Raw genomic sequence first — 12,181 nt, forward strand, 5'->3', positions numbered from 1 at the left:
ACGTATGCTCCGAGCCTATGGCCTCGGTTTAAGAGAACGAGGGCAGAGAGAGATTTTTGAAAGAGACGTAATATAAGCAAGCAAGAGAGCAACAACAATCGCTAACAGTATATAACCTCGGGTAGGATATATATATATAAAATATAAAATTTTAAAGTTGATAAAAGCAATATATATTTAATTAAAAGAATTTAAAACTTTTTTTTTTCGTTAGAAAAAGATTAAAGAAAAATAAAAAGGAAAAAGAAAAAAAGAAAAGGAAAAAGGAAAAAAAAAGAACATTTCGATCCCTTAATTTCCGGGGACGTTTGGGACTTTGTCATTTCCGAATTTCATTTCATTTTCCTTCTTTTTATTTTTTTTATCTCGCCATTATTGTTTTGCAAGAGGGGAAAATTTTGATTGATTATAGTTGGACACTCCCCGTGGTGGGGGGAAGATTTTAGATTTCTATCTCTTCCGCCCCATTGCGCCATTTCTGGTAATTATTCTACTCCTAATTCAATCCTGGTGTTCTTATTGTTCTTTAATTTCTATGATTTTTGTTAATTTTCTGAACTGACGAATTCTAGGTTTCGAAATTCGTTGAAAATTTTGGAAGATTTTTCTTCAGGGTGCTATAGATCACGGCTGCAGCAGCTTGATCGCAATTCCGAATTGAAGAGTTCGATTTCTTATTGGTGCATAAACTTATTTGAGCTTCTCTTCAGTTCGGTAAGATCTCACTGTCTGGTTCAATAATTCATCACAGTTCATTGCCAGTTTTTGAAATGGAGATGAATTTGACTTGGAAGATTAAGGGTGTTTATGAACTCATGATAATAGCTCATACATTAGCTGTTTCATACTGACAGTATTCTATGACTTTTGAACTTAATTCTTCTCTGGATGTCTTGAATTACAGTATCATGAGTTGCTTTTATATATTGTGTTTGAGTTTGTGACATTCTCTGTGTGGACTTTCAGAGAGGAGGTTTGAGTTTCTGAGAAAACATGGGGGTTATGTCTAGGCGGGTTGTTCCTGCCTGTGGTAGCCTCTGTTTCTTCTGTCCTTCTATGCGGGCGAGGTCGAGACAGCCTGTGAAACGATACAAGAAGTTTCTTGCCGATATACTTCCTCGTAATCAGGTGAGTCTTTCCCTGTAAAGTTTATGTCTATCTCGCTAGTCTTACAACAATTTGGATTGAGGTAAGAGTTGTGGAGTTGTGAATTGAGGAAGTAAACGTGGCTTAACTTTGATTATAACAATTAATCAGTTAAATGACACTGACTTTGGCAATAACAAGAGTTTTCTTGAATTATGCAATGGTACGAAAAGATGAAGTTACCGCGTTGTATAGTTTCTTTATTCTTATTTACTGCAGATTACATTTAAACTTTTATGTTTTTTATTTTATATTTACATCTGCTAGAATGCTAAACCAGACGATAGAAAGATTTCTAAGCTCTGTGACTATGCTTCAAAGAACCCGTTGCGTATTCCCAAGGTAATTGTTCTTTTTTTTCGTTTCATTTAGTTTTTCCTATTGTCATACTTGACATCTTCTGTCATTAAGCAAAGGCCATGGTAACTTCTTGATGAATTTTGCAATTACAATTTTCTGAATCTTTGGATTAGTTTTCCGATTATGAAATATTCGTATACAAACTACACAAATATGCAGCAGGCTACCTACATACAAGAAACCTTTTTTTGTCTACTTTCCATGATGATTTTCACCGAAGTATGATGCATACTGCTAGAGTCCCAAGAACTTTTTAGACATGTTACTCTTATAATTGATTTTTAAAATATCAATCTGGGCATAACTCAACTGGTTAAGACAATATATCCTTGAAGAAAACATTAGAGTTTCAAATCCCCACTCCTATATGTTGTTGAACTATTAAAATAACATTGACTTTTTAAATAAGAAGTCAACACTTCACTGTGAAAAATAAATTAGCAACAGCGATTTGAAAGATGGATCATCGAGATATATATAAAGTTCGTGAAGGTAAAACTATTTTTGTTTGCCTTGTTTCTTTACCCGACTGGGTGCATTCCTCTTTCCTTTCTAAGCTCTGGGAGGTTAAAACCTCAAAGAAAGTTCAAATATTGTCTAGGTTTGTTGTTCTGGGGAGAATCAACACCACAAAGGCACAAATTTTGTCTAGAAGTCTCTCTTTAGTGCTTAGGCCTCAGTGATGCATCTTTTATAAGATTAATATTCTGATCATATCATTTGGAGGTGTTCGTTTGGAAGACAACATGTGAGTCATGTTGCACTATGTTGGTAGAAGTTACTCTTGTTCCCACCTTTTTACAATTAGAGGTTTCAATAACAAGTGGGTGTTTTGACTATCTTGTAGTATATTTGATTGGAAAGCATAGAAGGATTTTTGTTTGTATAATGGCGTCTTTAAAGGAGATTTAGAATTTGGTTCGCTTCATGCTTCCCTTTGTCCCTTTGAGCTTGCATATTGAATTTTTTAAGTGGTGTCTTTTGTTTCCAACTCTTAACAGCTAGTGCCCCTTCTTGTAATTTCCTTTTGAAGGCTCTATTGTCTACCTTTTGGGCTGTGTTTTTAATTTTTTTGAATGGATTTTCTAGAAGAAACTTTGTTTTCTCTGTATTCACTATACGCACTAAACTTGTATGTTTAAAGTTCCAGCTAAGTTGTGTCCCAATGCAGTTTTCATTTTTCCTATTCTTTTGAGGAACCTGTTTGAGATTAAATAAGATTTCTTATTTGGAGGAAGTGCATTATCTTCTCTTCCTCTCATTCTCTGCTTTTGTCTTTGTAGATTACCGAACTCCTGGAGCAACGATGTTACAAAGATTTGCGGAATGAGAATTTTGGATCTGTGAAAATCGTAATTTGTGTTTACAGAAAACTACTATTGATGTGCAAAGATCAGATGTGAGTTTGATTTACTAAATCATGTTGCAATTTAACTAGAATCTTTCGTTTTAGGATTTCTGAGTACCACTTTATTACTGAATTACTATTAGAAATGTGAGCATTGAATAAAATTATACACGTCATCAAGGCTTGGAAAACATGTTGTTCTTTGATGTTTCAAGAAACCAGGCTCTCTGCATGTCATTTACCTAAACACTTCAACTCTTGCAGGCCACTATATGCTAGTAGCTTAATTGGGATTTCTCGAATTCTTTTAGAACAAACACGGCATGTTGATATGCAGATTCTTGGTTGCAATATTCTTGTTGAGTTCATAAGTCGCCAGGTATTTGAAGAATAAAGATTAAGAAGTTTCATTGCTAATGTAATGTTGTTATTATGACGCATATGAAATTGTTATTACGTGGTTTACCTGCTAATGGGTTTTTTTTTTTTTTTTTTTTTTTGCATCCTGTGTAAGAAAAAAAGCTTTGCAAACGTGGTATTCACTTGTAACTTAATGAGATTAATTTTCTGCATCAAAAAGTCACTTATAAATTTTTTTAAATAAGACGGCCTCTTTTAATCTTCTACCCTATTTTTGAATATTAGTCTCTTTTCATTTCCTTAATGAAAAATTTGTCTTTCGTTTAAAAAAAATTAGTGATTATATGACACTAACTATCAAAATAAAGTAGACAGATAGTACATATATGTTCAACTTAGAGGGTATCATTCCAAAACTTTGCGAAGTGGCTATAGAAGGTGAGAGTGACGACAAGGCACCTCATTTGCAATCAGCTGGACTCCACACTCTAGCTTCTATGGTATTACTATCGCCTTCTCTCTCTCTCTCTCTCTCTCTCTCTCTCTCTCAATATCTGATGCTAATATTATAGATGCTCGTAAATCTATTTGTGCACAACTTTCTTTTCATCATTGATTTACCATCTTCATCCATGGTTATTAAATTTCATGTGGTTCTAATGGGTTACCGCCAATGCCTTTCTTATATTTGAATCTCAAAATCCCTTCTATCTGATAGTTCATCAAATTTGTGTCGATGCGTTATTCACCTTTCTAGAGTTGTACTCTTCTTGTATTCTGTTTCTCTTATGAAATGTGATGATTGAGATTGATGGTATATCAAATTTGTCTTGCATGTTCACCATACTAGAATTATTCCTTTCTTGGATTATGCTCATCTTAGGAGACCTGATGATTGATGGTCATTTTTACTGGTTATTTTTGCCTCTTTCTTTTTCCCTATTTATTCATTAGTTCATTTATTTTCTTGGTCAAGATAATTTTCTGATGCATTTTTAAAAATTATTTTTCTAGATATTGTTCATGGGCGAGCAATCTCATATCTCAATGGACTTTGACAATGTGAGCAGTCTCTTAATCTTGTTGCCTTTTTTTTTTATTATTTATTTTATATATATATATTTTTAATTTTCCTAGAAATACTAAGGGCGTCAAAGTATTTGACCTTTTTTTTGAAAAATTTCTAAGGTGGTTCTTTTTTGTGGTCAGACTTGGGATCGGATGCTAATAAGACATTTTCTAACTTGTCTAAAAATAGATCATATCAGTGGTTTTGGAGAACTATGTAGTAGATGTGCAATATTCCATTGACGGACAACAGACAGTAAAAGACGACAGCTCTTCTATGTTAGATGTTGATGGAAAGGTTTCTTCGTCTAACCATTTGAGCAAAATGGAAATGGAAACTGAAACGTAAGTTCCTCGTAATTTTGATATTTCAATTGGTTCATTTATTATTTGTTTGGAAATGATCTATGGTCCCATTTCTTACATCATCCACCATTTTCACAGGGATGATCAGAAGAACCCTTCTTATTGGTCTAGAGTTTGCTTGTGTAATATGGCTAAATTGGCAAAGGAAGCTACAACCGTCAGGCGCGTGTTTGAACCTCTGTTTCATCATTTTGATACCGAAAATCAATGGTCCTTAGAAAAGGGACTCGCCTGCTCGGTGTTGACATTTATGCAATCTCTTATGGATGAATCAGGTTATATTCGAAATTCTATTGCCCATATATGTTTCTTTTAGCAATTATTTTACTGTTGGCTTTCGTCCCTTGTTAAAAATTTTCCCCCTTTTGTGTGGAACTTTGTCCCCATGCTACCAGGAGACAACTCGCATCTTTTGTTTTCGATTCTTGTCAAGCACTTGGATCATAAAAGCATTATAAAAAAGCCTCAGATTCAACTAGATATTATCAATGTAACTACACAACTTGCTCAAAATGCAAAGCCGCAAGCCTCCGTTACTATTATTGGGGCTATCACTGATTTGATAAAACATCTACGAAAGTGCATTCTATGTTTATTTGAAGCATCCAGCACTGGACACGACACAGATAAACGGAATACCCAACTTCAGATGGCATTGGAAACCTGCATTTCTCAGCTCTCAAAGAAGGTTATTTTTTTTCCTCTTCTTTTTCGCGTTTATTCTGATAATTGGATGTGATTGAGTTTGGCAGGAAATGGTGAAATAAACCCCAAAACTTGTCCGTTTATGGCATATTACTTGTAGAGCGTACCGAAATATTCAGCTATCTGTTAGGTTTTTCATACAAAGCTCTTCAGCCATGTATGAATATTTGGTTTTTCATATATTGTCATACTGATGTACATTGAAACATTTGTTAGATATCTTAGATCACTTATTCGTAGGATCCGTACAAGATTGGATAAAAATAATAATTGAAATTTGTAAGACGTGTACACATGTCAAATCGTCACCATTGTTTTCCCTTGCATAATAGTGGTATTTTTCACAAATTCCTTATGCATTCCATTTTGGCTGCAGCTAATATTTGTAGTTTTATTGCTGCATGGTCTTTACATAACCCCTTTTGTCTCAGAACTTATGGCAGGCTATGTGGTCTCCTAGTACAGTGTTTTTATGTCTAATTCTACAAAAATCTATTGAAATTTGTTTTATGGCTATAGAACTCAAAATAATTTGTCTTAAATTATCCCTTGAATGTTGGTTCTCTATAATGCTTTCATTTTCTTAATCTAAATGGTGTTTGATTACTGATTTATCTTTTTGTTGGTCTTTTCTCCTGTTTCTCTTCAGTCATCCCTCTGAATGTGGGTTCTGTGTTTTACTTTTCAATTATTTGATTTCCTGTGATTGGGCACTTGAGTATGTATTTGTTAATCTTTTCCTCTCTTTGCTTTGTTTTATTTGCTCTTGGGGCCCTACCCGGCCCTTCAACAAGCCTATCTCTAATACTCATGTCTGCTCGTTGCCCCTATCTTTGCTCATGCCTCGTTTTCTCATCAATGTGACGTGGGAAATTGTTAAATACACCACCTTCCTTTCAATAAATATAAATAAACAAATGCATATTCTTCTATCATCATGGTTATTGAAGTTTCTAAACATTATTTAAGTGGTTAAAAATGTGAAAGTCAAGTAAAAATCCCAACCAAATGTATTAAGAAAATCTGCCAATAGAAATTTTGGACGTCAGTAAAATACTGTAGGAAATAGCTTGTCCGCATTGCTTCATGCTGGAGGGACTGTGGTTTTTCTTACTAAATTGTTTTTCACTAAAACCATTTGAAACTAACAGGTTGGAGATGCGGGACCCATACTAGATATGCTAGCTGTTGTGATGGAGAATGTTACAAATAATACTATTTCAGCTCGAGCAACAATCTCTGCAGTTTATCAGACTGCAATGATTGTGGCTTCTATTCCAAATGTTTCATATCACAATAAGGCAAGTAACCATACTGCCGTTTTTTTTTTCATAAATTGTTTTTCAGATACATGTATTGCTGCTGGATATCATGATCTTGTGAAACCTTAAATCCCAAGTCTATCTTGATCCTTTTTTCAGGCTTTTCCCGATGCTCTATTTCATCAGTTGCTTTTAGCAATGGCTCACCCTGACCATGAGACTCGAGTTCAGGCACATGACATTTTCTCTATAGTGCTTATGCCGTCCATTAAGTGTCCTAGGATGGAACCGAAAATGGTTTCCTCAGAAACTGTTTCTTGGTTACCATTTGGCAGTGCAACACAAAAAATGAATGGTGGAAGTTTGTCCTTTAAGGATGAAGACAAACATGCATCAGAATCCATGAATGGGGAGAGAAGGGAAGAATGTAAAGCAACAAAGTCCATTTCCGAGGACTCTGCAACACATCCATCTAGTTGTGAATCCTCCAGATTCAATCATAGTTCCAGCGAGGGAAAAAATGTATGAAGTTCTAAATACTTATCCTATGATATTACCCATCAAGTGTTCAAAATATATTAATTGGTTTGGGGAAGCGTTAAATAATGTGGGGAAACTAAAGCCATATGTTTGAAATTTTCAGAAGTTGGCTTCCCTCCGTTTAAGCAGTCACCAATCGAGTCTCCTGCTCTCTTCATTATGGATCCAAGCTACATATGCGGATAATACACCTGCAAATTTTGAGGCTATGGCCCACAGTTATAGCATTGTTTTGCTATTTACCAGATCTAAGGTGAATTCTTTAGATAAATTTATTTGATAATTTAGTTTGTCTGGTGTCTTAGGAGTTTACTCAAGTGCTGATTTGTGAAAAGAATTGCTAAGTGTTGGTGATCTTAACAGACTTCAAGTCACATGGCTTTGGTACGATGTTTTCAGCTGGCGTTTTCCCTTCGTAGGATTGCTGCGGATCAAAACGGTAAACTGAGATTGTTTTGTAATTATTAGGAAACTATTCATTGTGTGGGAATGGTAGCCTTTAATCTTATTGTGCCTACCTATGTGCTACTGAATTTTGGGATTTAGTTTTGTTTTTTTAAACAGGATATGAATTTGAAAAAGAATACAAGAAGAAAGCAAACTCTCAATTGGAGTGAAAGAAAACCACCAAAGTAAAATTAAACACAAAACAAACTCTCAATTCGTATAAATATATTTATGGAACTAGTGAGCAAACAAATTAGAAAGAGAACATCCATGAGAGGGTTTGAATATAGCGATATTGAATCTTTCCAGTCGAATCAGTTTCGGTTTCTATTTAGTTGGCATTCTTGTTGTGACGACCCAAGCCCACCGCTAGTAGATATTGTCTTCTGGGCTTTGCCTTCCGGACTTTTCCTCAAGGTTTTTAAAAAGAGAGATTTTCACACCCATATAAAGAATGTTTCGTTAAAAGAATTCTTTCTACATGTAAAGCATCCCGTATTACATTTTCAACCATTTTCACATTTATTTGTTAAATTGATTATACGGACTTTCCTCATAGTCTTTTTATTTATTTATTTATTTATTTATAAATTTCTCAGTGTTATTTGTTAATTTAATAGACTAGCAGTTTCTTCTTATCAGAGAAGTGCTAACAGATATCTCTGTGATCCTATTTGAAGGTGGTTTACTACCCTCTCGCAGAAGGTCAATCTTCACTTTGGCATCCTTTATGCTTCTATTTTCAGCCAGGGCGGGCGATCTCCCAGAGTTGATTCCTATCATTAAAGCATCATTAGATAATATAATGGTCAAATCTTTGAACCTGTCAAATAGGATTAGTACATTCTAATGTACTTGATAGTCATGCCGATATGTGCTAAAATTATCATGTTGGACTTTTGAATCTGACAGGTTGATCCTCACCTCCAGTTGGTTAATGATACCAGGCTGCAGGCTGTTCGCGTGAGGTCCGAAAAGGATAGCGTACCATTCGGGTCAGAAGAAGATGAAGTTGCTGCATCGAGGTTTCTAGCAGTACTTGAACTAGATGAACAACAGTTGAAGAAAAATGTGCTCTCACACTTCACAATTAAATATGCCAGACTCTCAGAGGTCTTGATTCTCATACACTTCATGATTAACTTCTTTAAATGCCTTACTTTTTCCACGAGAAACAAAAAAATTATCAAATGATATCGAAGTTTAACAAAAATTTTGTATTATAGGCATATGAAGAACATTATAATTAATGATAATTTAGGGGAGAGGAAAAATCATCAAGACTCACAAGGAATATAAACCCTGCTTAGAAGCCCAATATGGTTAATGATAACATTGGGGAGATGAAACTCCTTTTATACTCTTAAGAACATAAACCACAGGGAGGACTATTATGAGGGAAGTCTAAATTGTTTAAATAGAAATTATGAACTAGGAGGGAAGATGCACATCTTTCCAACCATACCAAGAGAGCTCAAATGAAACACATTTGATTGGTATAAACTAAAAAGTTGAGACATGTTACAAGAATCTTTAGCAATGAAACTCCCCTAGGAATCAACGAAACGCACGCTCCAAAAGTCTCCCTGACGGTCTTTTTCGATTCTATTTTAGCTATATCCTGAAATGGGTGGCCACAAAACATCTGGAGGGCCAAATCCTAGGTGTTGTGAGGAAAACTCCAGCAGTCTAATTATCTGCTAATGTTGATGAAATCAGTACTTTTCCAAAGATTGTGTTAATGATCTTTATTTTCTTTTAGGCTGAGTTATCAAGTATTCGAGTGCAGCTCTTACATGGGTTTTTGCCTGATGAGACATACCCATTAGGAGCTCCATTATTTATGGAGACACCACATCCATGTTCCCCACTCGCTAAGCTGGCATTTCCTGACCACGACGAGGTGAGACCTGTTTAGGTTGTACATTAGTTGGTATGATCCTGTAAACAAGGAACAGTAAAACCACGATGTGTTTCTTTCAGGTTATGCCTGCTGCTTTTACAGACGACGAAGCCTTCCTTGAGCCAAGCGAAAGCCAGTCTGATCATAAAACGTCACTTTCCATCAGTAACCTCGACATTTTAAATGTCAATCAGCTTTTGGAATCAGTAAGACAAAATTTGCACTTATCATTAAATATTTCACAGCATTCGGACCATAGTGAACGCTTTATTATTTTCCAATTATGAATTTATGCTGACTCTTTAGTTCTGTTGTGTTCTACTTGCTGCCAACATGTAGGATATTTTATTGTTACTATATTGGAAACAAATGTTGGTTATAAAACCTGTATTTCCTTAAACATAGCAATAGCGGCAATGGAGCTCTGGCAACAAACACAGTTTTGCTTTCCTTAAACACTAGCATTGTGAAGGTCTGGTTACCCTGCGAAGTCCTCGAGGTCGTGAACTAATAGGGTTGTAGAGTTAAAATTTTCGTTCCGTGTGGGTGGTAAAACTTCGAGATGCTAAAACCTACTCTATGGTATCAAGCGATGTATCGATCAACCGAAACGAGAATAGCAAGTGGCTATATCTTCTATTTACATGCATGATATATTGGCTCCGTCAGTGATGTCTGTACTATTTGCAGGTGCTCGAAACAGCCAGACAAGTTGCAAGCAACCAAGTTTCTTCTGCGCCCATTCCTTACGATCAAATGAAAAGTCAATGTGAAGCGCTCGTAACATGCAAACAGGAGAAAATGTCAGTGCTTCATAGTTTCAAGCAAACAAAGGAAGAGAAGGCGATAGTACTCTCCAGTGAAATTGAAACTTCATATCCTCCTTTACCTGTCAATGTGAGTAATTTATCTCTCCCTCTACGCTTTCATTGAAGAATATCAAAATTATTCACGAGGCTAGTATAACGTGGCTGGTAGTTTTATACTGTTCGGTGTAGGAGAGAAACTAAACGTTATGGTTTCACCGTACATCCAATGGTGTAGAAAGTGATTGTCGAGTTGAATAATTTTCCGAATTGGTTACGGTAAAACAACTAACATTCTCTTGGCCGTACCGTTTCAGACAATGGAAATTGTTCCGGATGATCTTAAGTATTACGCCAAGGAGGATCAGCCTCTTCCTTGTTCACATGAATATGGTCGCTGTTCTTTAAGATTACCACCTTCAAGTCCATATGACAAGTTCTTGAAGGCTGCTGGATGCTAGAACTTAGCTACGATTCAACGAGTTAAAAAGGCTGTAGTTCGTATTCCCGAATTCGCTACTTCGATATTCCACTTTCGATTTTTTCATTCTTGATTTAGTTTGCTATACAGAGGATGCTTTCGAAATGCGGCATCAGAGTGACTTTGGCAAGAATAGATGGTTTTTGTAATGCAGTCGTCCAGATACTCATGGGAAGGTTTGTCCATTTCTATAGTGATGCATTTCTGGTATCTCTCCTTGCTTTTGTACAATACTTTCTAAACTGGAAATCATCATTCAGAGGAAATTATGTTCTTGAGATTTATTTGCATGTTTCTTTGTTCTTAGGGATGTATTTTTTCGTGTTTTATTGTTCAAATACTTGTGATTCAGAGTTTCTTTGCTGTTGGTTCGGGTTAACCGCTAAAAAAGTAAAGGACAATAGACAATTTTCGTGGGTTCAAAGGATTGATCGACGTTTGAAGAACGCTTGACTGGAGGCTGACAAAATCAAAGATCTACATGACCAAATTTTCCAGTGGTGCTCGGCTCGATTAGGCGAATGCGAGTGAGGGATAAGCTTCTCAAGCTGAAGAAACTTATTCCATGATAACTTTTGTAAGTGATTTAATTTTTGGGATGAAATGAATGGTAACAGGAAATTTAATATTATATGCGGATGTGAATAAAATCATGTATCCTTATCAACCATGGCACCATTTTTTTTTTAAATTTAAAAAATTAACATTAATTTCTGGATTTGTCTAAAAATTTAGTTAATAAATTTCAGTATGTAATAATTTAATTTCAAATAATAAAATTTAAAAATATCCTGTCCATAAATTTGAGTATGTAATAATTAAATCTCAAATATTAAAATTTCCTTAAAAATCAACATTTATTATGGAATAATTTATCATTATTATCCGACGGAATAATGAAAATTTAAAAACTATAAGCTATTTTTTAAAATTAGCTTTCTGTTAAATGATTAAAAAATTATTTATAAAAATAAAATTGAATATTAAAAAATGAAATTAAAATATTTTGGTTTTTATAGAGAAAATTCCCTTTTTCAACCAGTTTCCATAAAAAAACCCGTTCGGTTTCAAGAGAAGAGACACAGAAGGAAAGCGGATCTCGATCAAATTCCGCTTCCCTGAAATTCAGCCAAATCTTCTCTTCTTCCTCCTCCTCCTCCTTCATATTGAATTTCATAGCCGTCGATTTCCTTCGCTGTTCGCTCTCCGCATAATGTAACCTTTTGGATTTCATAGCCGTCGATTTCCTTCACTGTTCGCTCTCCGCAGAAAGTAACCTTTTCTTCAGCCCTCATCTCGCACCAACTGATCGCGAATCCGCAGACGAACCGGTGAAATCCACGCCGCCGGAGACTCGTCTCCGGAGAATCATCGCTGGGTGATGTGAGT

General features: G+C 35.4%; 1 protein-coding gene across 7 annotated transcripts; it reads left to right on the forward strand.

The window, feature by feature from the left end:
- The first annotated feature begins 308 nt into the window (after positions 1 to 308).
- Positions 309 to 11,459, forward strand: LOC111460915. Of its 7 annotated transcripts, XR_002713496.1 has the most exons (23): positions 309 to 481; positions 573 to 714; positions 967 to 1,128; positions 1,414 to 1,488; positions 2,790 to 2,905; positions 3,119 to 3,233; positions 3,586 to 3,714; positions 4,229 to 4,276; positions 4,473 to 4,627; positions 4,727 to 4,923; positions 5,044 to 5,336; positions 6,505 to 6,654; positions 6,775 to 7,137; positions 7,259 to 7,408; positions 7,519 to 7,594; positions 8,283 to 8,410; positions 8,515 to 8,715; positions 9,365 to 9,505; positions 9,586 to 9,711; positions 10,196 to 10,402; positions 10,629 to 10,808; positions 10,883 to 10,968; positions 11,145 to 11,459. XR_002713496.1 is itself a non-coding variant. In XM_023104278.1 (21 exons), the coding sequence occupies exons 3-21, from the start codon at positions 994 to 996 to the stop codon at positions 10,770 to 10,772; spliced, it is 2,949 nt and encodes a 982-aa protein (XP_022960046.1). In that variant the 5' UTR covers positions 309 to 481; positions 573 to 714; positions 967 to 993; the 3' UTR covers positions 10,773 to 11,106. The 7 variants fall into 7 exon arrangements, 1 of the variants encoding a protein (XP_022960046.1); XR_002713493.1 differs by having other exon boundaries at positions 10,629 to 10,968; XR_002713494.1 differs by having other exon boundaries at positions 602 to 714; positions 10,629 to 10,968.
- The last annotated feature ends 722 nt before the right edge of the window (positions 11,460 to 12,181 follow it).

The sequence above is a fragment of the Cucurbita moschata genome, unplaced genomic scaffold, assembly GCF_002738365.1.
Source record: "Cucurbita moschata cultivar Rifu unplaced genomic scaffold, Cmos_1.0 Cmo_Scf00024, whole genome shotgun sequence".
NCBI classification, from domain to species: Eukaryota; Viridiplantae; Streptophyta; class Magnoliopsida; order Cucurbitales; family Cucurbitaceae; genus Cucurbita; species Cucurbita moschata.